Source organism: Echinops telfairi, unplaced genomic scaffold (assembly GCF_000313985.2).
Source record: "Echinops telfairi isolate 266 unplaced genomic scaffold, ASM31398v2 ScPeMD7_70;HRSCAF=299, whole genome shotgun sequence".
Taxonomy (NCBI): domain Eukaryota; kingdom Metazoa; phylum Chordata; class Mammalia; order Afrosoricida; family Tenrecidae; genus Echinops; species Echinops telfairi.
This window is the reverse complement of record NW_022103968.1, coordinates 30,348,979-30,375,764: the sequence shown is the minus strand read 5'-3', so window position 1 is coordinate 30,375,764 and position 26,786 is coordinate 30,348,979. Positions and strand designations below refer to the sequence as shown.

The 26,786-nt window shown below is 56.1% G+C and overlaps 1 protein-coding gene across 3 annotated transcripts; it reads right to left on the bottom strand.

The window, feature by feature from the left end:
• Positions 1–25,617, bottom strand: HPS1 (HPS1 biogenesis of lysosomal organelles complex 3 subunit 1). 3 transcript variants are annotated; one of them, XM_045291578.1, is made up of 20 exons: positions 25,602–25,617; positions 23,662–23,842; positions 21,961–22,077; positions 20,632–20,769; positions 19,304–19,446; positions 19,099–19,207; positions 16,809–16,969; positions 16,256–16,358; positions 15,536–15,634; positions 15,333–15,399; positions 11,607–11,662; positions 10,132–10,299; positions 9,850–10,029; positions 8,475–8,536; positions 7,903–8,037; positions 7,755–7,820; positions 5,918–6,062; positions 2,166–2,279; positions 1,225–1,307; positions 1–714 (listed from the first exon to the last, which is right to left on the bottom strand). In XM_045291578.1, exons 3-20 carry the CDS (start codon positions 22,075–22,077, stop codon positions 552–554), a joined length of 2,109 nt encoding a protein of 702 aa, XP_045147513.1. In that variant the 5' UTR covers positions 23,662–23,842; positions 25,602–25,617; the 3' UTR covers positions 1–551. The 3 variants fall into 3 exon arrangements, with proteins under 3 accessions (XP_045147513.1, XP_004701068.1, XP_045147514.1); XM_004701011.2 differs by lacking the exon at positions 25,602–25,617 and having other exon boundaries at positions 23,662–25,235; XM_045291579.1 differs by lacking the exons at positions 5,918–6,062; positions 7,755–7,820; positions 7,903–8,037; positions 8,475–8,536; positions 25,602–25,617 and having other exon boundaries at positions 23,662–25,235.
• Between the last annotated feature and the right edge of the window lie 1,169 nt (positions 25,618–26,786).

Here is a 26,786-nt window from a genome sequence, read left to right as displayed (position 1 = left end):
CACTAACAATGCTGACTTTTATTGAGCACCTACTGTGTGCCTGGTAAGCCTCACAAGGACCCTGTGAGGTGGGTGACATCATTTTACCAGTGAGGAAACAGGTTCAGCGTGTAAGAAACTTGCCCAGAGCCTCGGACTGGGTGTGGCAGGCAGGGAAGCACCTTCTCTCTGGGAGGAAAGCAGGGAGGGGCGCTTTGCCCATTCAGAGAGCAGCAGGAGGAGGGGGTCTTCCCACCCCTCAGGCACTGGGACCTTTTCCAGTCTCCTGGGGTGACAGGGAGATGGCTTTGAGGAGACAGGTGACACCCACGGGCTTCCCTTGCCCTTCACAGAGAAGGATTTCAGGGCCTGCTGGCCACCTGTGTAGAGGATCCTCTTTAGAAAACACTGGCTTTTCAGGGGTGGTAGCGGTGGTGGTGGTGGGGTGTGTGTGTGTGTGTGTATGTGTGTGTTCTGTCTATTATAGGATGGCTGCCCAGATCGGCTGCTTGACATGGGGAACGTCAGGTGGTGGGGATCGACCTGAGAGCCTGCTGGTCAGTTGGCACGGCCTAGAGCAGGGGGACGTGGGAGCTCTCCCACAGACGTCGGGCCAGCTCGCCTGCCTGCTGCACCGCCACGTCTGTGGGGACGACCGACAGATGGAGGGCCAGCAGCTCGTAGCACCTGACAGCCTCAGCCAGGTGGCTCTTGCTGTAATAACGCAGGAGCTTCCTGGGGGGGGGGGAGGGCACACAACACAGGAGGGACAGGATTCAGCAGTCAGGCCACCATGGTCCAGTCCCTAGGGAACTTTCTGGACACCAGGCAAGTACCCCAACGCCCATTCCTTGCCTATCCTATAGGACAGGTGAAGCATTCCTGGGCCCCAAGCACCCACTCTAACAAACCCTGGACCCCAGGGTTTCAACCAGTAGCATCCTAGCACAGGGCTGCCACCGGCCCGCAGGGACATCCTCCTGGTGTTTGGCAGGGACATTGCCACAGGCTGCCCAAAACTGGGCGAACAGGAAGACTGGGCATGCAGGAGCCCTCCCAGCTTGCTTCCTTCCTCTCAGGGAACTTGGCCTGGCTTCGAGGAGCGCTGAAGGTGGGCCGCCAGCTGCCTGGGTGGGGCATTCCCGATGGGAGGCGCTGCGCTCCAAGGGGGGGGGGGGGCTGGCACATCTCACCAAGCACCAGGTGCACCTGTCATCCCCCAAAGGCCTTCCGGCTTGGGATCACCTGTAATAGTCCCCGCCCAGCATGCCGATGGGAACCGAGTCATCAGCCAGGACAGGCACCTCCATGATCTGCAGCTTGGAGCCCTGCAGAAGGAGGAGGTGGGCCGTGAGGGCAGGGAGGCTGTGGGCTTGGGCAGTGTCCTTCCCCTCCGCCCCTCCCCCGCCCCAGCCCTGCGGGGTGCCTGGTGCTGAGTTGCCTGCATCCCCATCTGTAAAAGGGGGACGATAATGCCTTCGCTGACCATCACAGGGGGTTGGCGTAAGAGCCCAGTGAGAGAAGAGCCCTTAAAAGTACTGACCCAGCACAGCGGGACGGGCAGGTGGCCCCTCAGGGTGAAGAGAAGAAGGGCTTGTGGCCAAGAGCAGAGAAGGAGCATATGCAGGGGACCCAGGGGGACATGAGTGATCTGCAGGGGTGAGCCTCAGAGAGCTGCTGCAGAGTGGAGGGGACGGCAGGGGTGAGTAAGTCCCACTACTTGCAGTGACACCAGGAACAGGGCAGTCTAGAGAGTGGAGATCTGACCATACTTCTTGCACCTCTGGGGCAGGTGGGTGACCTGCACAAGGGGACAGCGGTGTGCTCTCCTGTCTGCATGACCTGACAGTACTGAAGCTCTCCTCAGGAAGCACGTGACTGAGTGGCCTCCCGCTGAGGCCTCCCTTGACCTGTTCACGTGTCTAAGTGCATGTCTGGACAAGGCAGGGTTCTGCCAGGCAGCTAGCTGGGTGCTGGAGCCTCGCGGCGAAGCTAACCAGCCCACATGAGGACGAGACCTGAGAGCTGTGGGTCCCACCCAGCTGTTTACCTGTCCTCCCTTCCACCAGGAACAAGAGGAGGAGAAGGGACAGCCAGATACCACTCGGAAACCAGGAAGCCCAGAGTTACAAGAGAGGAAAGCGAGGCAGGTGTGTCTGGTCCTGAGCCCAGTGGGCCGCACCCACCATCTCGTTCTCGAACCACAGGAAGTAGGAGCAGTGGAAGTCGCCCTCCCGGAACAGCAGCGTGGTATAGCCCTTCTGCAGGTACCTGCGTGCCAGCTGGATCAGAGACCACACCTGTAGAGACCGGGAGAGGGAGGGGGAGAGTGCTCAGCGCCACAATCCTGGCTCTGCACGCTGAGGCTGAAGGGGCAGCAGAAAAGCTCCCCGAGGCCAGGGCCTCTCCCACCTGCCCATCGCTTCCGTAGGATGTCTGCTCAGAGTGGGAATCACCTCTGCAGCTCGGACAGACACGCTACCCTCTAGAGCAGTGGTTCTCAACCTGTGGGTCGCGACCCCTTTGGGGGGTCACATGACCCCTTCACAGGGGCTGCCCAATTCATAACAGTAGCAAAATGACAGTGATGAAGTAGCAACGGAAACAATTGTATGGTTGCGGGGTCACCACAAGAGGAGGCACTGTCTTAAAGGGTCACGGCATGAGGAAGGTTGAGAACCGCTGCTCTAGAATCCTTGGGAGGATAACTATACATACATGGAAGCACACCTCGTATCACTTTCACGCGCCAGCACACGAGCCAGAAATCAATATAACCATTCAGGCCCGGAAATAGCCAGGGGCATTGAGATCAAGGTGTGGCCACTCCTCCTGTGGTCCAGGGTCGCCTCGGGCCCCAAGTGCCTGAGCCCAGAGGTGCTTGCCCTGCTCAAGGGCACGGCCACACCAAGGCCACGGGCTCTCTGGAGGAGGTCCCTCAGATGCCTTCCTCTACCTTCTCCCACCCAATGCAGCCCCCCCTGACGCTGAAGGCGCCCTGCACGGACTGCCCAGGGGAGGGCTTGCACGTTCTCCCCACACCCACGGGGGGCGGGGGGGGGGTGAGCACCCCTCACCACAAAGCATGGAAGGGATCTCTGATTCCCACCACACCTGACCACAATACACTCTCTAATTCAGCCAGGAAAGGGAGCCACGGGCTGGCTACACTTTTCAGGGGAGCCATTTGACAGCATGCATTAATAATCTTAAAAAACAGTCCTCCCGTTCCGTTGCTGGAAATCCACATCGTGGAAAGAATCAAGGAGCAGAGGCATCGGCGGGAGGATGTGTGCTGCTGCGGAATTGCTCATCACAGCGCAAGCCCGGAGACAGCCGCTCGCTCAACACCAGGAAATGGGTCCGTGAATTGCACTACATCCACCCGATGGACTATTATTGGGCTGTTGAAAATCGGGCTCGCGAAGAATAATGACAGGAGGAAACGCATGATGCGGTGTGAGATGAAGAGGCGGCAACCACAACCGCACATCCGGCATGATCTCAATGACGGGGAAATGGACTGGCCACAAGAAGCCATGTGCCAAGGTGACAATGCCCAGGATCCGGAGAAGGGGAGACCGTGATACTGATAGTACCAGCTGGGGCTCCGTGAGTGATACCAGTCTGGTCATCTTCACAATGGTTCTGGGACGAAGATGGTGTTGTTATACCTCTTTTTGGGTGAGGACACTAAGACTTCGACTGAGCAGGACCCAAAGCCACACCACTAGTGAGGGGTAGAGCCAGGCTGCAAACACAGGAATCTGAGACTTCCCTTAGTTCAACCAGAATGGTACGCTGTCACACACACACACACACACACACACACACACACACACACACACACACACTTACTAACAACATATACACATACACATAAGTCAACGAGTATGCTATCAAACGATATAAACCTCTATTAAATAAAAAACATCAAAGTGTAGAACTATTGGTTCCTGGCCTCTCCTCCATCTGGGTCTGTCCACTTCTCTCTCTCTCACCCCTCCCCAGATAATTCTCCACTCCGTTGAGACATCCAAACAGCATGCTCAAGGGACGCAAAGAACGCCCCTTGTCCATGTTCTTTGAGGTTTAGGGACACAGAGAGGTGTGAAGGGGCACGGTCAGGGCTGCCGGGTGGCTGGGGGAAGGTTTCCCAGTGAAATTCTCCCAGGACCCACCCGGCGGCCCTCCAGATGGAGGGACAGAAAAAATTCCTCAGTGCATCTTCCCCGTCCTTTATCGCACCAATGCAGTTTTCGATTTTCTTAAATCTTCTTCTTAATAATGCCCGTGATCTTCCTGAGTGCTTTGAGAAAACCTACTAAGATTACCCTCTGGAAATGTCCGCACGGCTGTGACCAGTACCTTCTGGCCAGTACCACACTGCCTTGAACTACACTGGCCTGGCAGACCCCCTTGGAAATCAATGGTTTGACTGGACCGTTTCCTGGAACGCTCCCTAATGAGATGAAGACCGGGTATCCTCAGAGATTTGTCGGCAGCCATCTAGTGGTTGCAAAGCCATGATTGAACTAGGTTTGTTTGCAAGAAGCATGTGTGCATATGAACTGGAAACCTCATAGCCATACTCCTTCACGTTCCCTCGTGCATATGTGTGTGAATGGGGTCAAGCGTGTGTGTCCATTAGATGCTGTTTTGTAAAAAGGGACCCCTCGTCTGAAAGGCTTGAAGTTAAGCAAGCGGCCATCTAGCAGGGAAGCAACAAAGCCCACATGGAAGAAACACACCAGCCTGTGTATGATCACGAGGTGTCGACGGGACCAGTTATCAGGCATCTGAAGATCCCAAACAAACAGTCATATCAGTGCAAACTAGGGGGATCGAGTGGAGACCCAAAGCCCATCTGTAGACAACTGGATATCTCCTCCCAGAAGAGTCCCAAGGAAGGGACGAGCCAGCCAGGGTGCAGTACAGCACTGATGAAACACACAACAATCCTCTAGTTCTTTAATGCTCCCCCCCCACCGTCCTGCCCCATCTATCTTGACCCCAGTTCTACCTTACAGATCTGGCTAGACTGGAGCATGTACACTGATACAGTTAAGAGCTCTTGACACATGGAATCCAGGACAGACAAACCCCTCAGGTATAGTAATGGGGTATGAGAAAAGTGCGGGGAGACGGAGGAGAAAGGGGGAACCTATTGCAATGATCAATGTATAACATCCCCCCCAGGGGGGATGAACAACAGAAATGTTGGTGAAGGGAGACAGCGGACAGTATAAGATATGTAAATAATAATAATTTATAATTTATCAAGGGGTCACGAGGGTGGAGCGGGGTGGGGGGAGGGAGGGGAAAAAGAACTGATACCAAGGGCTTAAGTAGAAAGAAAACGTTTTGAAAATGATGGCAACAATATATACACATGTGCTTGATACAATTGATGTATGGATTATTATAAGAGCTCTAAGTGCCCCCAATAAAATTATTTAGAAAAAAAAGGCGGGGGGGACTCCTCTCCTCTACCACCACTAAAAATATCATGTTGCCAGGAGGAGGAGTCAATTAAATTAGGAGAATAACATCCCCTACACTGCCCAAGAAAGGACTTTTGAAGCAGAGAGCCACCTCAATTTCTTCTGTCCATTTTAGTGAATTCTGTATATTTTCATCGAGCCTTTCATACGCCAGGCACTCTGCTGGGCACGGTCATTTCCTCCCTCTGGCCTCACTGCCCACACCCCTCTGCCACACCCAGGAGCATCCCCCAACCAACAGGCCCTGGTCCTGAGTCCTGAAGGCTGCCAAGTCAGGGAGCTTTTCCCAGGGAGCTCACAGCCAGATGGGCATGCACACAGTGGGCCAGCTAGGGTCAATGTGGTGTGACCAGACCCTCACGGGGACCTGTTCTTCCTGGACAGCTCATGTGTTGCCACTTGCTGGCCAGTGAGGAGGGCCTGGTGGGGGTTACCTTGTTTTTTATGAAGGCTGCCAGGGGTCCCTTGCCCAGCTCCGAAGATGCCTGCTCACTGGTGCTGAGGGAAGGCGCTACCATGCGCCCAGTTGTGCGGTCCACGAAGATGAAGTGCACCAGGCCCGGGAAGTCTTCCAGGTAGGTGAGGTCTGAGTCAAGGTGCTCACATAGCCAGGAGGCAGGGAGGGCATGTCAGCCTTGGCAGGCAGTGGGGTCAGCAGGGCCAGGTGTACCATACCCCCCACAAAGAGTCCCTTCTACCCTCCCTCCTCTTCTGGGGGTCTTTCATTACCTCCCAGCTTTCCGTCCTTGACAACATGGGCAGTTCCGGAGCCCACCAGAACCCCAGATGAGCATGAATTGCACACACTATGAGGCTGTGTAACAGCCATGTAGCTAATGGGTAAGCCTAGCAGGCCGCCCAGCCCCACACCGCACGCTTTGTTCACCCCTCCCCTTAATCTTAAGAGGATGAGTCTTCCATTGGTTTCCCAGGGACGTGGGGTGGGGTTGGGGAGGGACTTGGGGAGCAAACAGTGAATGTGGGAAGGAGGAGGGGAGCATTAGAACAGGCTGTGACGGTGTATGTACAACTCTTTTAAAAAGTGATTTAACTGTGGAAGTGTATAACACGTGACTACTCTATCAAGAAAACTACTCCCTGAGAAACAAGAAAGAAACCAAACTTGACTGGTGCCTCCCTAAGGGCGAAGGAGGAAGAGTTTCTGCTCAGGGGCCCTGAGTCTCTGTGGATGGTGGCGGACTAATCTGAAAAGAACATCAATAATGGTTGGACAACATGAACAGTATAGTCAGTGGCACTGAATTACACATGTAGAAGTGGTTGAGTTGGAGAACGTTTGGTTGTGTCTATTTTTGACAACATTGCAAAAAAGATGCCATGACGAACAATGAGGGTGGGGGGAGGATACGCTCAGGAATTGATGGTGATGATTGTACAACTCTTCTTGACATGACTGAATTGTTGAACTGTACAACATGTGGATGAAATGCCAATAAAACTTTTTTTTTTTTAAAGCTTCCATTTAAGGGGCTAGAAGACAACACCACCCCCCCACTCCCCATCCCACCCCCGTCAAAGGGCAGTGGCTGATAGCTAGAGAGGGCCCTCCCCGGACCCCGGGGCCTGCTCTCTAGAAAGATGAATATAGGGAGAGCTGATCGACAGAACGTCCCCTGGATGATCAGCGCGCCACAAAACGACGTGTCCACAGCATAGGGGCTAACAAACTCCGTGCCATGGGTCCACTCCTACCCGATAGGTCAGGGTAGAAGCAGCTTCCCTGTGGGTTTCCGAGACTACAACTCTCCAAGGGAGTAGACAGCCTCGTCTTTGTCCTGCAAAGGGGTCAAACAGGCTCAGCAATTCTTTGATGAACAGGGATGGGCAGACTCACTGCGGGCGGGGGTGGGGGTGGGGGTGGGGTTCCTAGGAAGGAGAGGGCCCTCAAGCCCCCAGACCACTGAAACCCACCCCCATGTGCATTTTGCAATGTTGTCAAAAATAGACACAACCAAACATTCTCCAACTCAACCACTTCTACATGTGTAATTCAGTGCCACTGACTATACTGCTCATGTTGTCCATGAACCTGGAGGCAAAGGGTCTCATGTCAGGGAGCCTGGAGGCAAAGGATCTCCAAGACTTTCCTGCAGGAGACCCTTAGAGAGGGCAGGAACTTTGTTCATTGGGATCTCTGCAGACAAGGCTGCCAGGACACCACCTTCCATTAATTTTCTTCTCAGGAAAGCAGCTCCCTTCCCTCGGCCCCCCAAGCTTCATCAGAGAGGGGGGTCTGGGGAGGAAGGATATGACACCATGGTGACGTTGCGCCGGCTCTTCACCAACAAGAAGTCCCTCCAGTCCGCCAGCTTTTCTCTGCCGGGGAAGCACAGGCCACCGTGAGCCACATCCCCGATGCTGCCCCGGCTGGTGGCGGGGCCAGCCCCGACTGACTTACTGCATGAGCTGCCGGGCTTGGTCCTGCAGGTGCTGGGGGAGGTGGGGGCTGCCCCGACCCGGCGCGGTGCTCAGGAAGCTGAGCCGGTAGATGGTGAAGAGCTGCTGCTGCACCTTCCTGCACGTGGAGAGCAGCCTGGCCCGCCCAGGGGACGAGAGGGTCACAGCGCCCAGGCCTGGGAGAACACCCTGAGACCGTCCAACCCCCACCGGCCTGCTAGGAGCCGCTCATGCCTCCCCGTGTGGAGCCCTGGCTCAGGGTGCAGGCTCCATGCCCCCTGCAATCTTGTCGTGCTCATAAAGAAGTGCTCAGGGCCACACTTGAGTCCGAACGAAGGCAGGTCTTTCTCCAGTAGTAGGGGGGCCCTTACACCCTGCTTCCCTGCCCTCCTGCCCCAAGGCTCGGCTCAGTTTCCCCAGGGCCTCTTCCTGCTAGGCTCCTAAGGAAGAAGATTTCTTTGGTGGGGGGAGAGGGGAGAGGGGAGAAATGGGGCACGCATTCCCTCCTTCGTGGCTCAAGGGGAGCTTGGAGTCTCTGGGAAACAGCTCCCTGTTCTCAGGGCCACTACTTACTCCCGGGAGGATCCTGGCTCATTTCTGGAGAAGGCCTTCGTCTTAAACTCCAGCCAGGTGCTCTGTAAGGACAGGTGACAGGCGGCTTTCTGAGGACATTCCCGCAGCGAGCATCAGCCTTCAGGCTCAGCATGAGTCCATCCACCTGCATGTTGGCCTCTCAGGCAGCCCCAGCCCCAGCTCCAGCCCGCTCCCACCACTCTTCCCCATATGGCTAGTGACTCTTATCTAACAAGCAATGGACCCTGGCCTCTCCAAGGATAGACATGCTGGTGGGGTGCAGGGGGAAGTGCCTCCAGGGAAGGCAAATAGGTCAGGGGGGGGGGCACAGTTGATATCCTTATGGATGGCCTCACCCTCACCCCCACTGCTGATCCTCAGAGCAAGACCCCTTCAGAGGGGGAGAGCTCTAGTGTGACGAACAGGGCCCCAGCCTAGAAGAGGTTGAGCTGAGCTGCCTGGCTCCTCAGGGAGTGTGGGCTGCCTTCACAGCCTGCTTGGTCCTTCTGCCGAATTCAGATCCGCCTGTACTGCAGGCACCCGGCTTCAGGATTCCTTAAACAGACCCCTGTCCCACACACACACTCCCCGGCCCTTGGCTGCCTGGCCAGAGCAGTCTCACCCCTGCTCTCTGCACTCGGTTCCAGGCTTGTTTGGACAGGGCTGTCTCCTGGTCCTGATGCCCCTAGCTGAGCTCCTGGGGCTGGGGGCCTCTTCTCCACCTCTCCAGGCCTTACTCCCTGCCCCCACTCCCACTCCCACTCCCACTCCAAGGGGCACTGTGCCAGGGGCTGTCTCCGCCTCCTGCATCCAGTTCTGCCCCACACCCTGTCCACAGCTGGCCTGACTCTGAGGCTCAATAGCAGAGTAGCCTTAGCTAAATCATGATTTATTGAAGCCTGTTTCCTCGCATAGGAACCCTGGTGGCTTGGTGGTTGCGTGCTGGGCTGCTAACTGCAAGGCCAGCAGTTCGAAACCACCAGCTGCTCCTTGGGAGAAAGCCAAGGCTTTCTACTCCTGTTAAGAGTTACAGTCTCGGAAACTCACAGGGCAGTTCTACCCTGTCTTACAGGGTTGTTAGGAGCCAGTACTGACTCGATGGCAGTGAGTAGTATGGAAAATATCATTTGTGTTCTGTGTGAAACTCTCCACGTGGGTGGTACGAATGGCTTATGCTCAGCGGCTGACCTAGAGGTTGTCACATCAAACCCACCCAGCGGTACCATCAGAGAGCGAGGCCTAGATGACAGCCAAGAAAACCACGCAGAGCGGCTCTGCTCCACACGGCGGACGTGTCAGACCTGGCCGTGCAAAGCCCGCCGCCGCCCCGCCTCTTCTCCTCCAAGGCAGCCACGTGTGGAGACTGGGGCCTCACCTGAATCTCCTGGCCCCCTCGATTCTTGACAAACTTGTCCATCCTCTGGCGCAGGTCTGTCACGAGGGGGTGGGACCGCAGAGCACTTCCGGTCTCCTGACCCTCCTTCAGCTTCTTCTCCAACAGGGAAAACCCATCCAGCAGCTCGTACAGGGCCAGGGCCAGGGGGGTGCCCGGGCTCTAGGGAGAAAGCATGGCGTTGGGTGAGACGGGCGGCCGGTGGTGTGGGTATATGTTCAGGGCCTGGCTGGGGTCACTAGGGCAGGGCAAAGGCCCTGGTACCTTGGTCAGGAACACCAGGTTGATGCCCGGCCACAGGGGCAGGCAGTACAAGGTGTGGGGCACCAGGGGGAAGTATTTCTCTCTCACGCTGACATCCAGGAAAATCCTTCTAGGGCTGGACGCTGCTGGGGAGTGGGAGTCCAGCGTCTGCAGGGGGTCTTCTCCCACCTACAAGGACGAAGGAGCCATTGGGGAATGCTGGGCAGGGGGCGGAGGGTCGCCTGGCTTCCTTCCCAACTCAGAGCCACCCACAGTTGCCCAAGGACTGTCCTCCTGATGAACCAGGAAGGAGGGCAGTGTCACACAAAGAGTCACAGGTCTGTCTGCAACCCCACCGGACCCTCTGGAGCGGCTCCAGCCCTGCTGTTTCTCTCCCAGCTTCTTCTCCTGCTTTTCAGAGCCCCAGCATCAGGAGAGGCCGTTCCAAGTGGGAGAGGGCACAGGGGCTGGGGGTAGGCGATCGAGAAGGGCCCGAAAAGGCAGGCAGAGGAGAAGCAGGGCACTGGGCAGAGCAGAGGCCCTCTCATGCCATCCATACTCAGAGCTGAAGAACGCCGTGCCATTTCCGTCCCTCTCAGCCACTCACCTTGTCCAGGAGGGGAAACGGACAGCTGCTAAGTGACGGAGGGAGCAAGACGGCAGCCTGAGAGAGGGCCCTGAGTAAGAAAGCCTTTCCTGGCCAAAGGAATCTGCACGAGCTGAGGAAATCGCCGAGGAAGGCACAAAAGTGCCCAGAGAAGGATGCAACATTAAAAAGACCGAGAACAATGTATGAGTCAACTCTTAGACTCGGCAAAACACAAAAGCCAAGAGCAACAGAGCCATGTGACAGACGATTATCAGGCAGTCATTCAAAACCGTCCTGCGGAAGAATGCTTAGAAACAGTCCTTAAAAAGCAAGGAGTTTCATTGCGGTCCCAATCTGGTGGAAAAGACAAGGTACGCGCAAGCCTTTGAGAAGTTCATGGAAAAATTCCATTACCGCCGATTAGGGTTTCCCACAAACTTTAGAATCACACGCACACAAATTCATAAGACAAAAAGATTAGTGGGAAACACCCCAAAACGTTTGTAGGGATTAGCATCGGGGGATGGGTTTGAGAGGAGCTTTGATTCCTTTTCCATACTTCTTAGGTTCCAATTGTTCAACTGTGAGCATATGCAACCTCTCGTTTACAAAAACAATCAAAACCAAGCTGGGCTGGCGCGCACTCTTCAGAATAGTGAGGAAGTGGGGGTGGGGGTGGGGGGTTTAGGTGGAGCTGAAGCCCGGCTCCTGGGGGAGGGTATGGGGTAAGGTCACCCTTCTTCACACAGGGCTACCCCTGCAAGGTCAGCGGGAGGCACAGGAGGAAGCTGGCCAGTGGAGCCCCCTGGAGGCGAAGCCTGGAGTTCCTGTGCTTGCCGCAGCTTCTCAGACCAGCTGGCGGGCGCAGGTGACCCTTCCTGCCCAACACCTGCTGAGGGACACTCACCTGGATCTGCTCATCATGGAGGGGTGGGGTGTCCCCGTCCAGCCAGACGGTGCTACCTGCGGGCCATAGTGGGGTGTCAGTGGGGGAGGAGGAGTGGGGAGGGTAGCCATAGAAGGCTCCCCTGCTGGTCTGTCTGTCCATCTGGGAGCAGCAGGTGGGACACTGGAGTGCCTCTCATCCCGCAAACTTCGACAGCCACCGCCATAGACAGCGCCGCCTGGGCCTACTTCTCCAGAGCTCCTCAGCATCGCGGCCTTGACCCCTTTATGTCCTCGTGACTCCTAGTCTCCCCATTCCCTCGACACCCCCCAGCACAATCCCAGCTGTCCCTGATTGTGGCTCCTGGGGACCCTCTGCATGTGGAAGGGAGGACTGTGCTCCACAGAGGCTTCAAGGGCCGAGTTTCTGGGAGCACTGTCTTGTTTGGCATCTCTGTAAACAATACATGCACACACTGGTAGACATGAAGAAACAATGCAACCCCCCCCCCCAAATTCTGGCCAGCACCCCCACGCTTACTGACCCTTGCATGCCTTGTGAAATTTCCCCAAGTGGATGCCACCCTCGGTTCCTAGTCCCAAAAGGCTATCGTCGATCATAGGTGATCATATCCTAAAGGTCTAAGCCATGGTGAAATTGTGGGTGGGGTTGAGTAGGACCTGGCCATCGGGAGATAGATGGACACCGTGTTTCCGCTGGGCCATTGACAGCCAGGCCCGAGGGCAGCGGAGTTCCCTGTGGTAGGATCTGCAGCTGGGTCAGGGTGGAGGACAGCATGCGGCTGCTATAGCCCGGTCGTGGCTGGCTCCGGGGCAGGCAGGAGCTGTTGCCATGTGGTGCCAGCCTCATGCGTCAGGACAGGAGGGGTGCACATTACATTGGTGCGCAGGGACATATGGCTCCCACCCTCCGGGGCCTCTGAGGCCCACCTCATCTGTTTGTGGGATGCCTGACCCCTCTGCACCCATGGCTCTCAAGCCCACCCCAAGGAGCCTCTGCAGGCGGGAGCTTCAAATGACAGGCCTACTGCTGCTGGCCAGATAGCAGGCAGAGTGTGTTGACCCGCTGTGGTATGTTGGCCTCCCCTGCCTGCATGGGCTCTCTGGCCTGGAGTGCCCAGATCCACACACGTCCTGGGCTGGGAGGAGGGCTGTTGCCGGGGGAAAGGCCAGTTTGCAGAGCAGGGAGGGACTCCAGCCACCAGGGCTCCTTCAGGGCTCCCTGGTGGGGGTGCAGTGGCGGAGCACCAGCGAGGCAGCACAGCCATCGTTTCCCCGGGGAATCCGCTCAATCAGCAACCCTTTCCTCAGCACCTACTATGTGTTAGGCATTCTGCTCTCCTGCCCTCCTGCTCGGTAGCTCCTTGCACAGCTGAAATACTCTGTGCTTGTGACAGTATTGTTCTCTCTTATGCCTCACTGTGAATAACCACAGTTCACTATGCTGTTCCTCCGGAGCAGCGTGCTGCAGATTCACAGATCCATGAGTGCGGCCCGCACTGTTTCTGAAGCACACGTGTCATGGAATGGCAGTCTTCACAGCTCAGGGGCCGAGGAAACCAACCACCGAAAGATGGGTTGGGGTGGGGTAGGGGTGTTTGCAGAGGCCGATCTGGGAGGAGGGAAGGAAGCAGTACGAGAAAGGAACAGGCAGTCCCGAGCACCCTGTTCTGGGCTTTCGGGGTGCTTGTAGAATGGGGTGGGGTGCTCGCAGGGGAAGCTAAGGGCTATTGTGTGTGCGTGGGCACATCTCTGAGTATCAGGAGCTCCTTGAAGCCCATCCAAGGACATGCAGTTAAGAACATGTGGTCTTCAGTGGTCTTCAGCCCAGTGGTCTTCAGCCATCGCTGCATCAGAATTATTTGGGGACCTTTTAAAACTCTTGATGCCCAGGCCATACTCCCTACCAATTAGGACAGAATCTCTAGGCACAGGCCCAGCGTCTGTACATCAAGTCCCTGGGTCATGAGGGCCTGACATCTGGAGGAGTCATGTTTGCCCTTTCAAAAAGCTCACTGCCATTGACTCCAGGCCGACTCATGGCAACCCTACAGGACAGGGTAGAACTGCCCCTGTGAGTTTCCGAGACTGTAACTCTATGGGAGTAGACAGCTCTCCCTTGGAGCAGCTGGTGGTTTTGATCTGTTGACATCACAGTTTTCAGCCCAATGGGTAACCAGGGCTCCTGTACTTGCCCTTTAATGTTATGCAAACTTGCTCCCACTTGGAAAGGTCGGCAACAATCTCTAACTTGCACCCAATTCTTGATCCGATGACCTTCACTGGTGGCACGTGCCACCAGGATTTTTCGAACCATTGAAAAGCCTCAAGACTTTTCTTGCACTGAAACCAACCTCGAGTGTCAATTCTAACTCCTAGCAACCCTCTAAGACAGAGTGGAGCTGCTCCTTTAGGCTTCTGGGGCTGTGCATCTTTATCAGCAAAATGCCTCATCTTCTGTGGAGCAGCAGGGGGCTCGAACTGCTCACCTTGCGGTCAGCAGTCCAACACATAACCCACTCCACCATCAGGGCTTTTGCTTGCACTGAAGTAAGACTAAATAAGACCCAAATGCACCTGTTTTGACTTACCTAGAACTTAACTTCAAATAAAACACAATTAGATCTCCCTCATAACCTGGGGTGGCCTGCATTTTTAAAGCTCGCCATATTAGTCTAACTGAAGCCCCAACTTAAGCGTACGCATACAGGTGGGTTACACTCTGGCTGTACACTGGACTCACCTGGGGTTCGGGGGGTGGGGAGGGTGGGGAGAGGGCGAGGCCTCCTAAGTATTCACACCTGAGCCCTAGGTCTGGGGACTATGCCTGAACCCAGCTGGCTATGTTCTCCAGGTGAGGGCAGTGTGTGGCCAAGGTGGAGGACTCCCGGTTTTAGTAAGCCACCCAGTGAGTCCCCTTCAACACCAGCCCACAGGGATGCTTGAAACCTCGGCCTTTTTTGTTCTGTTAGATGCTGCAAACCAGTAGTCGTCCTTTCTCCCAAGCCACTGTGTGTGTCGTCAGAGCGATTACTATAGTAGTCTGGGGTTGGGTTTATTATTTGTCTAAGCAGAGCTGCGTGTTTGGTTATAGTTGTTAATGGCAGCATAAACATTTTTCAGCTCTTGTTATTGTTTACCCACACTCTGGAAGAACAGATAAAGGCTAGCTAAACCATAATCTAGTGACGCTGAGTCGATTTTGATTCTTAGAGCACAGCTGCCTGCCTCCTCTTTCTCCTGTGGAGTGGTGGCTGGGTTTGAACTGCCAACCTTTTGGCGCGCAGCTGAGTGCTTAACCATTATGCCACCAGGGCTCCTAAAGTATAAACTAGAAGCTGATGGTTATATATCTTTTAAAATACACTCTAAGATCAAATGACGATTGCTGAATTCTACCCAGTCATCAATTAAGTATAAAGAAATAAAAGAGGAGGCAGAGACTGGCTCAAGTCTGTACACGTGACTTCTACAATGAAACTGATGTGTCCTACAGAGTTTTTGGAAGGCTGAGTGGCCTCCACAGGACTAAAGCCCAAGCTGGAACTAGCAGGGGAGACTGGGAGGGAGCTGGGGCCAGCACAGCATGCTTGGCAAAGAGGAGACCCTGAAGAATGTGGGTGTTAGCACCAGGGAGGTGTCCGCTGAACTCCAATACAGAGTTCCTGGGGCTGCTGAGTGTCCCGGGGCCCACCGTGTCCCTCTCCACCCCATCCCCGTGCCTTACCTGAGCTCTGCTCGCCAGGGGAAGGCGCCGGTGTGAAGTACTCCTCGAGGGAGAAGCTGTCTGTCTCCTGAAGGAGAAGGGGGCAGCTCAGGCTGAGGGCTGAGAGCGGAGCGGCGGGCTGGCTCAACCCTGGCTGCGGCTCTCCCGGGCGAGGCATGGCTACATAGGTGAGGAGGACCCGCCCGCCTCCACGCAGCTCCCACCATCTCTGGCGAGCTGCTGCTGGCCGCTGGTGCGGAGTGGGGGTTCCAGGGCTGCAACACAGGGATGCTCGGGCTGCCCTGCGTCCTCTGCGGGGTGGCCTGTGGAGGGGCGGGGTGGTGCTTGTTAGAGGTGTCTGACTCGGGTCCTCCATGGGGGCCCTGGGCCTGCCAGCACCTCACAGAGACACCCTCAGTGTGGAACCGGGCCCTCCCCACGGCTGCCCTGTGTGGGCCTCACTTTCTGGGGAGTGGGCTCAACTCTACAGGGGGGCTAGGCTTTCTCCAGAACCCGGAAGCTGAGCATGCGGGGACCTCCCAGCCCACTATGACTGCAGCCGACGAAGGTGGCGAGATGACTGTGGAGGTGGTGGGGGCTGCACTGAGGGACCTCTATACCCCAGGCACTGTTGGGGGCCTATGTGACTCATCCCTTTGTTCCCCCGCCCCGCCCTGCGCAGTGGCCCGAGTGAGCACCGTCAGGGTCGGGGTGCAGGGGAATGGGCTTGCCAAGATCAAGTGCTGGCCGGCCAGCCGGTTTCGAACCAGGACTGTCTGACTCCCCCTACACCACATGCCTTCCAGAACCCCTCCTCCATCTAGAAGGTGGTGGGGGGGGTCCTGTCTCATCCTGTGCCCAGAACGGTGACATGCACACCAGGATCCTCTCTGCTCTTTACGGTCCAGGCTGGTTACCAAGCCCCAGGGGGAGCCACCCGAGACCTGCACATCGTTGGCCTCCGCCGTGCTATCACTGGGGTAGAGGTCCTGTACCAGGAGGACAAGGGCCAGCAGGTCAGCGGGGCGAAGCGAGCTGGCGTTTTGGCTGTAGAAACAGACAGAAGGATGGATAGGGAGTCAGCCTGTGCTCACGGCACCTCCCCTCTGGGGCTGGCGAGGGGTCTGGAGGGGCAGAAAGGTCAGGGCAGGCCAAGGCAAGTCCCCACCATCCAGTTGACTTAACCCTTTCATGGAGAAAGGCAAGGTATCCATGAGATTCGTCCGCTTTTGTCATAAAAGCTGTGTTTAAAAATGATCGGCAGGAAATGGTTGGAAACCACGTGACGCATAAAAGGATGTTCTCCCGCCTTGCGACCGGGAGATGGTATCTCAGGAGGGAATGCATCAAGAAAGGGAGAGCGCCAAGGTGGGCAGAGCCTTGGAGACTCGGGGAAAGGCTTCCTGGGAGAGAGGGGTCCTGGGGTGGTCCTGGAGGGGAAAGCAGCAGAGCTTGCTGGGTGGAGGGGCCAGGAGGGGCCAGGGGTCCTCGGCTCACCTGGAGTAGAAGGCCAGCAGCTTGGCGTGCACCAGCAGGAAGGCGTGCACAGCCTCCTCACCTGCCCGCTCAGCGCTGGTGTTGACAGTGTGGACGACATGCCGCTCCAGGGCCTCTATGCACAGCTCGCACAGCTGGGGGTGGATCAGCCGCTCCACGGCCTGGCCACATGCGGGCAGGGAGAGGAAGCCGTGTCATTGACCACCCTCTCCCGGCTCCGAGTCCTGGCCTAGGGGTCGCCAGTCCAGACTGAACTCCAACAATGTGCCCGGGCAGTGGGAGGGCCCCGGAGACCCAGAGCAGATGAGACAGACACCGTGTGTAACGCAACAGGCAGGGGACACGCCGACAGGAGCGAGTGCTGAGTGGGAAAGACGCAGCACTGAACCAGAGGACAAGCTCAGGCACCTGGGTCGGGGCGAGTGGTCACAGAGGCGGCCCTGGGGAGGCCATCTTTTCAAGTGGTATCTCAAGAACAAGAGGGCCCACCCAAGAAGGAGCGAGAGGGAGAATGCTACAAGATGAACAAAACAGCACATGCAAAGGCCCTGGGGTAGGGAGAGTCAGGGGCAGTGCTGTCCAGTTGCAACATAAGGCAAGCTTAACGTGGAAATCTATGCATAAGTAAACATTTCCCCGGACCACGTGAACAGAGTACAGAGAAACTGGTGACATGGGTAGTGGTCTTTTGTCTTACCCAAGAGAGCCCCAATATTACCACGCCAACACATAACACATGAGCAGTATTAAGGAGCTACAGTTTTTGTTCCGAGTCATAAAAACTTCTTCGGGGTTCTGCACTCGGAGCACCCCTCCACCTGGACAAACCACAGAGAAAAGGGGGTGGCTTGCGACTCAACAGTCACCCGCAGCTCATCACCAAACTCGGTGCCATCGAGCTGATTCTGACTCATAGCCCTCTGGAGGGAGGGGCCCTGCCCCTGTGGGTTTCCCAGGCTGTGAATCTTCATGGGAGCAGGCAGCCCCATCTTTCTCCTGCAGAGCGGCTGATGGGTTCGGATGGCTGGCACTGGGTAACCCACCAGGCCACCTGGGCCCTCACCTGCAGCCAGTGACTACCATGTTGAATGGGCGGAAACACAGCACATTCAGAAAAGGGAACGAAGTCGACGTGGCCAGTGCACCGTGAGTGCGGAAAAGAAAGGCAAGAGATGGCTTGTCCGACAGGAGGAGGACAGAGAGGGGCCAGGTCGCTCGACGGGGCAGGGAAGTTCAGGAGCAAGTGTGGATCCCAGGTGTCAGGTCACCTCCTACAAGAAGCCCTTCTGGATAACCCAAGAGCGAGGTGACTGCTCTTCTCCTCGGGCCACCATGGACTTTGAAGAGAAGTCTAAGATGGTACCTGGGGTGCTTTGTAGTGCACATGTCGGATCTCCCTCTGAGGGGCTGATGTGTCCAGTGGTTGGAAGACCTCAAAGGTGGGATTTATTCATTGCTGAATTCCTAGAGCTTGGCACACCTGACACATAGCAGCTACTACACATTTATCAGAAGAGTTGGGGGGGTGTCGGGTGGTGGTGGTGGTGGTGGAGGTGTGAGAATGAATTGCTTTAGATCGATGCTCAGGTTTACTGATTTTCCCTTTAGCTTGTCTGCTTATCGTTTGTGTCATCTGATGTTGAAGCCATCCCTTTTTATTATCAATACTCACTGCCAGTGAGTGTATTCTGACTCATAGTGAACCTATTAGACAGAGCAGAACTATGTCTGTGGGTTTCTGAGACTGTATATCTTTCTGGGAGCAGAAAGCTTCATTATTCTCCCATGGAGCAGCTGGTGGTCTTGAACTGACCTTATAGTTAGCAGACCAGTGCATATCCCACTATGCTTCAGGACTACACACACACACACACACACACACACACACACACACACACACACAAACTCGCTGCCATGGAGTTGATGCCAACTCATAGTGACCCTACAGGACAGGGTAGAACTGCCCCTGTGAGTGAGTTTCCGACACTATAACACTTTACTAGCCCCATCTTTCTCCCAAAGAGAGGCTGGTGGTTTTAAACTGTTGATGGTTTCGAACTGATGACCTTGGGGGTCGCAGCCCAACTGGTAGTCACTGTACCACCACGGTTCCGTATATTTACCTCTCTCTCAATATATATTTTTATCTTTTCTGGAAGGGGAGGCAAGGCTGAGAGAGCTCGCTTCAGAGATTTTTGTTCCTGCTAACCTAAAAGCATGCACTGAGACGGCTGATTGGATACATCCACAGCCTAAGGGCCCTCCCACCCAGTAGTCACCAGGTAGGCACCTCCACAGCGAACCACTGCTCCTGCTCCCGCAGGCGGCTGGCGGTGGACAGCAGGCTCTGGAAATGCTCCCACACCTGCCGGCGCCGCTCTAGGTCTGGGGGCCGCAGCCTGTGGGCAGAGCCAAAGAGAGGGTGAGAGACCAAGAGAGAGCTGGGCTCACACTGCTTGGGTGCTTGGTAGCCGGGCCCAGCCGTGAAGACTCACTCTTTCTGGATCAGCTGGCTGTCCATGGTGATCAGTCCAAAGTGCACCTCCATCAGGTGCTTGAGCACGTACAGCTTCCGCCGCAGCTCCCCCTCGCCCTCCGTGTGGTCTCCGTTGATGGCAATGAACAGGCACTCTCCGAACTGCAACCAGAAGAAAATGAATTCACTGCCACCGAGTCCACGCCGACTCACCACAGCCCTACTGGACAGGGTAGAACTGCCCCTGTGTAATGCTTTATAGTAGAAAGCCTCCTCTTTCTCCTGAGGAGCAGCTGGTGGTTTAGAACTGCTGACCTTGGGGTTAGCAGCCCAACATGTAAGCCCACTCACTATGCCACCAGGGCTCCTTCTCCAAACTGTAGGCATACCACCCCCCCCAAAAAAAACCAAAACAAAACAACACCTCATTGCTTTTGGGGGCAAGTCATAGCAACCCTATAGGACAGGATTCAACTAGCCCTGTGGGTTTCCAAGGCTATACAACCTTTAAGGGAGTAGAAAGTCTCATCTTTTTCCCAAGTGGCTGGTAGGTTCAAACTGCCGACCTTGGAGTAAGCAGCCAAATGTGACCCACTGTGGACCCCGGGCTCTTAACTGTCGGCACAGCTGGGACCAATTCAGCCCACCCTGAAAGCTTCCCTGAACTTGTCCTTTCCACAAGGGAGAGTGGGGAGGGTCTGAGGTCCCAGGGAGTTTGGATGAGATGCAGTTTCTGTTTTCCAAAGTGTGGTAGTTCCAAAGTGTGGTGGTTGTCAATTTGAGAGTTCAGAGTGAGGGGTTGGAGTTTAGCCTGTCAATCAGGTGGCAGCTTGATGACCTCATTTGGAGGCGCTAAGGAGAAAAATTGCTCGCTGGAGGCGGGACACTCGCTCACTCCCTGTGAGACATTACTGATGATGAGCCAGATGTAGCTACACTGATGCAGCCAGAGCTCTAAAACCAGTGGAGCCACCTAGAGAGCCCTGCCGGCACTGAGATGGTTACCCCGCCACTGGATCCACAAGACTTCCCACCCACTGGCCTGTGATCTTCCTGCACTCGGCGTCATTGCACATGTTTCGTGAGTCTGAAGAGGACTTTATAGATTGGTATCGGACATATGGGCTAATATCGAACTTATGGACTTGATCTGGACTGGGCTGTTTCCTCAATATTCAACTGCTCTTGTATATAAAGCTCTTTCTTAAACACATATGTGAGTCTCTGAATTTTGTTTCTCTAGTCTACCCAGACTAACACACAAAGGCATCTGAAGTCCAGGATCGAGGAGAGAATGGGGACGCCCCGTGAAGAAAGAGGGAAACGGGCCCCAGGCTACACGCTCACCAGGTGAAGGACGTACAGGTGGTTGCCATTCTCCGTCGAGAAGCAGGTGTACGTGTCAGAGAGCTTCTCCAGCATCGTCATGGAGGAGATGATGACCGGGGCCAGCAGGGTGCTGAGCCTGTCCTCCAGGGCAGGCAGCTACGGGACAGAAGGGGAGGGAAGAACAGCTCAGAGGGTGTTGGACACCAAGGACAAAGGCCCATCATCTCAGATCAGCCAGGAAGACAACAGAGCGAGCCTGTCCCTGGCATCTTGGGGGTGGCTAGGAGGGCGGGGAAGGGGCGGCCAGCTAACGGTGCTGCTGAGGGCTCCAAAATGAGAGGACAGCATGAAGAAAGGGGCCATGTTTCCAAAGGAGGGTGTTGGGGACGTTAACTGGGGACTGGCTAGCTGCCAGGAAGAAGCTTGTACCAGGGACCTAACAGGTCCATGTTCTTTGTTCAGTAAATCGACGTGGGAGCATCATTCCTGCTCAGAGACGTCCATTCACTACAGCATCATTTAGACAGCAACAACTGCTAAAAGTACATCTGTGTAAATACGCAGGACCAGAGAAACATTAAATAGGGACCTGTATGTATACATGATGAGTTTACAATCACATAAAATATTAGAGGCTTTTCAATGACACGGAAAATCCCTCTGATACGAGGTTACATTCCAATAACATGGCTAACAACACTCTCAATGAGGGGCCTTCAAAACGCTCGTGGAAAATGGAATGAAAAGATGAAGGGATTTTTCCTAGGAACTTTGGGACGCCTTCTCCCATTCCAACATAGATGGGGAACACAGCAAATCCCAGTGGAACTATTCCGTGGCAGTGCTGTTTGAAGTTTTTGTAGCTGCAGACAAAGGGATCATAGATGGCCCCCCCCCTCCACCCCCCCCTACCTGGATTTTACCCTTTTCTAACTTTTTCTAATGACACACTCATTGCTTTGGGTAAAAGACCTTTTGAAAGAGTTAAAAAGGCAGGATTTACTTTGAGGACCAAGGTGCGTCTCGCCCCAGCCATGGCACTGGCAACAGCCTCATATGCCCGTGGAAGCTGGACATTGACTAAAGAGGGCCAACAGAAACACTGATGACCGTGAACTCTGGTGCTGGCAAAGGCTACTGAAAGTACCAATGGGCTGCCCAGAGAATAAACGGATCCCTGCCTGGGGGAAGCACAGTCCGAGGGCTCTTTAGATGGAAGAGGAGACTTGGAGCTGTGGGAAGTCTCCTTCACCTTCACTTGCGGCTTCTGGAGGCTAGCCTCGGATGTGAGGGCCGGGCTGCCCCCTCCTGCCCAGCCTCCGGGCACTGCTGCCAGTTGGCACTCACCTCCTCTCCCTCACTCTCTGACCGCCCAAACTTCAACTGGAGACTCTCTTCAAACGCCTTGTCCATCCAGTAGAAGAGGACCTCCACTCCCTCGGTGGCCACCAGGACACACTTCATCTGCCAGGGAGACACCAGGCCACGTCACCTCCCAGACGCACAGCCACCAGCTCGGCCTGAGTGGCAAAGAGGATGGGTGTCCCGCCCGGCAAAGGCTCGCAGGGCCCAAGCTGCATGCTGGGCAGGGGGCCTTCCCGGCATGATGTCACCGAACCCTCAACAACTCAGTGGCGCAGGAGGGCGACCCCACTACTTGACCGCATCTGCAGGCACCCCCATTTTACTAGATCCAGACCCAGCTGGGAGTGCAGAGCTGGGCTGACAGCTCCTCAGCCTGGGGCTCTTTCCGGCCCTTCTCCCCCTGGCACCAGACCCATGACAGCCCTCCTAGGCCTGGGTGAGGGAAGGAGCATGCGCTGGGTCTGGCATGGGGCAGCTGTGCTCTGGAGACAGTACAGGCTGGTCTTCGTGTGCTAACAGGAGATGCGGGCGAAGGGCCCTGCTGTGCCTCTTCTGTGAGGGGAGTATCCGGTTTCCCCACCAATTACCAGCATTTTGAGGCTGTGGGCTCATTCATGGTTCCCTGGGGGCTGGGGGTCACTGAACTCCTCCCGCTTCTCCACTTGGTTTATCGAGTCCGAGCACATGGCCTTGGTGGTTCTAGCCAAGACTGAGCGGAGTGAGATGAACGAGAAAGTAGCCTGTTCCCAAACCAAACCAAGATCCCCTCAGCCATCCAGTCTGTTCCCACTCCCAGCAGCCCGACAAGACAGTGGGAACTGCCCCATGGGGTTTCCAAGACGGGAGTCTTTCCCGGAGTTGATGGCTACATCTTTCTCTCAAGGAGCAGCTGATGAGTTTGAAGCAACGACCTTTCAGTTAAGCTCGATGCTGAACCACTGCGCCATCAGGGCTCCTGGCCTGGTCCAGTGAGGGGTGAACAGGAAGGCAGAGGAGGTGCAACACAGCGGGGATGAGAAGCTCAGGGAGTGGGGATCGGCAGGTGGGCCCGGATTTAGAGTGGGGCGTAGTCCCTGAGGGTACACACCATAGAGGAGCTCGCCTGCTAATTGCAAAGTTGGAGCTTTGAGGTCACCCAGGGGCACCTCGGAAGAAAGGCCTGGTGATCGACTTCTGAGAAACCAGCCGTTGACAGCTCCATGGGACACAGTCACCAGGAGGCCAGGGTAGGCTCGCTGGGCCAGGCCACTTCTCACCCGCAGCGAAAGGAGACTCAATCTGGTTGGTTCCCCAACCCCCTCCAAGTGAGTATGAGCAAGTTGGCGGGGGGGAGAGGGGGGTCCACCCTGCCAGGAGGGGAGGAGAGGGGCTGTGGGTAACAGCGCGGGCCCCTGTAGACTAGTGAGCAAAGAAGTGATGTCAGTGTGGTCCTCGGGTGTGGGAAGGAGACCAGGAGGATGAAGAAAAGAGGTGTGGCTCAGAGGCTCAACAGGCTTTCAGGGCTACCTGGATCTGGAGGAGCAGGATGAAGCAAAGGTGCCCCCAGGATGCAGAAGTGGGGCAGGGATGTGAGGCCTCTTGGAACCTGCAGTGCTGAGTCACGCCCTCCTCATCTGTCTCCTCCCACAGGCCACCATGGGGGCGCCCCCTCCCCACCTGCCCAGGTCGGGCAGGATGACCTACCTTAGCAAAGGAACTTCCAAACAGCCAGAGGTTCAGGAAGGGCTGCAGCTGACAGGTAGGGAGACCAGCTCACGGAGGGGCATGTAGCATGTTGGGTCCTTTGAAAGCTTCACACAGAGTGGACTGGAGGGCCAGCCGACATGCTCGTCCGTTCCGGGGTGGTGAACAAGCTAGAGAAGGGCTGAGTGGTGGTGGTGGGGGAGCTCTCACAAAGTCCTCCCCCAGCCAGGGAGAGCGAGGGCACTGCACCTCCCCGCCCAGAGGACAGCTCATCTTCCACCTCTTACCCGGATCCTGACCATGGCCAGCACAGCCCCTTGCCTGTCGCAGGTGACCACCGCACCATTTCCCTGCCTCCCTGGCTCCCATTTCACCTGGGCAGGATGTGGTCAGGCTCAGCAAGCCCATCCTGAGCTGTCCCAGGGCGCTCTCTAGGAGACAGCCCTGCTGGGGATGCAGCAGCCCAGTAAGAAGCATGGGAATAGGTGTCCTGCCACAGGGCCGTGGAATAACAGTCACCTCCAGGAGAAAAGGCCCGGGAGACCTGGCCCGGTTCTACTTTACCAAGTCGCCAAAAGCCTCTCTGAGCCTCAGACTCCCACAGACCCCTCATCAACTTTCCTACCGGGTAATGGTGACAGTCACAGCAGGCACCAGGGCAGAACCAACCTTCAACTCAACTCAACTCACTGCCACTGAGTCACGGCAACCCCAGAGGCCGGGTTAGAACCGCCCCTGGGGGCTTCCAAGACTGCAACTCTTTTGGGAGTAGAAAGCCTCATCTTTCTCCAGAGAAGCTGCTGCTGGGCGAGGTTAGCAGCCCAACCAGTAACCACTGTGCCACCGGGGCTCCGGACTCTCCTTAGCAAACTCCTCTGGGGAATGGGCCATTATTCTTGCCTGCCTCCCTTCCAATAACCGGAAGATTAAACTGGCTGCAGCATAATTCATATTTTGCTGAGAAAGGGCAGGACCAGTGCAAAGTTAAGCTTACTTAAAAAATTAAAAGTGTATGTAATTAAGCGGCAATGTACACAGCTGTTCTCTGCCAAGGATTTGAGCAACATCACACACTCAACCGTCACCGTCACTGGGGAGATCTGACTCACTGCTACCCTGTGGGGGAGGAGAACTGTAACTCTGTATGGGAGTAGAAAGACGCATCTCTCCCCCTGGGAGCGGCTGGTACTTTCCAACCTCTGACCTTGCAGTTCCACCAGGGCACCTCCGCTACCACCTGCATGACTGGCCTTAGGCATTTTGTTTTTAAATGGATGTTTTAAGTTCTACTTAAAAGGCTGTTGGAAGACCCTGACCAACGTTACTTGGTGCGTTCCCCCGCTCTCCTGTCTGTCCAGTTCTAAAAAGCAGACCCAAGACTCATTGGCAAAGGGTCTCCGGATGTTGTGCGATCCTGTGGGATCCGCCTGGGCGCCCCTCCAGCGCCCAAGTTCATCATGTGGACCTGGGGCCTCTTCTCCCTCCTCTGCTCCTGCACCCGCGGGACAGCTAGGCCTTGGGGGTCACTTCCTCTCGGCTGGAGGCCTGCATCAACTGTAACTCGGGGGTGGGGAGCTGGAGGGGCGGGGGACAGAGGGCCAGTTTGCTGTTCCCCATTCTGACACTCTACAGATTGCCCAGCCTTAACTCCCCCATCCCCTAAAGCTCATGGGGACCCTGGGACGAAGGCCCCGCCGTGGCACCCGCCCCACCTGCGAGATGGAGAAACTTTGACTGGAAGGGGCGAAGAGACAGACCCACCCGCCAGTGTGGGGGGCCGGCTGCAGCCGCGATCGCAGGGCCCGGGTTGGCCAGGTTAGGGGCGGCGCTCCCGGGGACGCCCCTCCGATCCCTCCCTCCCTTTCCGGCGAGCCGCCAGGGGTCCCGGAGAAACCCCTGCCACCCACGGGGCGCTCCGAGCGGCCGGGAAGCTCACGTACCGAACTGCAGCCAAACACTGCCCAGAGCCAACGGCCGCGGTTCCGGGTCAGTCCACGTGACCCGCCACGTGACCGGCTGGCTCGGGGTGGGGTTGAAAGCCACAGTCTGGGTCCGCGGGTTCGAGCTCCGCCCCTGCCAGGCGTCGCCCGTTCTCGCGGGGCCGCCCCTTTCTACTCAGCGCCCGGCCCGGGAGCTCTGGCTCCTGCAGGTGTCCGGCTGCAGTCCGCCGGCTGTGGAGGGCTCGCCGAGACCCCTAGGGTTGGGGACTTGCTCCTAGCTCGCTCACAGCCACCAGAGACTGCTGTGTGTCTGGCACTGTGCCTCGCGCTTCCACTCTCCTGACCCCCAATGGATTCCCCACAGGTGGGTGGGGGGGGGTGCGGTCTGCGAGCATCCTTTTCCCTTTAACAGAGAGCAAACAGCCCCAGAGAGAAGCAATCACTTGCTAGCAGGTCCATAGAGCTGAACTAGGTAGGATCAGAAGCCAGGTCTCCTGGCCCTGGGGCTGGCACTTTCCCCCACTCAGGTTGAACGGTAATTTGGGGGGCAGCTGCACCCCTGTGACTGTGCTCACTGGCTGCCTGGGGCAGGAGACAGCCGGCTGAAGGAAGACTTGGGTCCAGTTGCCCTCAAATCGCCAACGCTGGGATTTCTTTTTAAGGGTTCCCCAATCTGTTGTCAGCGTGAAAGTGGCACATTCTGAACTTTGTTTTCCATCTGTTTTTGCAAGGGTTACTTGCGTCGTCTAGGTATTTTAGGGGCCAAAGTGGGGACGATACATGAGGGGTATCGAAACAAGCAAGCAAGCCACCGAACCCAAGCCAAACTCACTGCCGTCAAGTGGATTCCAACTCACAGTCTCACAGTGACTCTGGAGGGCAGGGTAGAACTGCTCCCCTGAATTTCCGAGACTGTAACTCTTCACAGGAACAGAAAGCCTTGTCTTTCTGCCACTGAGCGGCTTGTGGTTTCTAACGGCTGACCTTGGGGTTAGCAGCCCAATGCATAACCACTATGCGCCCAGAGGATCCCACCAAACCAACCAACCACCCCCCAAATCCAAACAACCCCAAAGAACCCCACTGCTAGCGAGTCCATGCAGATTCATGGTGACCAACAGGACAGGGTTCAACTGCTCTTGTAAGTTTGCGAGATGGTCATTCTGTGCTGGAGTAGAAAGCCGC

Coding starts and splice junctions, on each gene's coding strand:
- HPS1 (XM_045291578.1), bottom strand. CDS start 22,077: ATGAAGTGTGTCCTGGTGGCCACCGAGGGAGTGGAGGTCCTCTTCTAC. Junction 19,447..20,631: donor ACCTGTACGTCCTTCACCTG/GTGAGCGTGTAG, acceptor TTCTGGTTGCAG/TTCGGAGAGTGCCTGTTCAT. Junction 1,308..2,165: donor TGTGGTTCGAGAACGAGATG/GTGGGTGCGGCC, acceptor CTCCTTCTGCAG/GGCTCCAAGCTGCAGATCAT.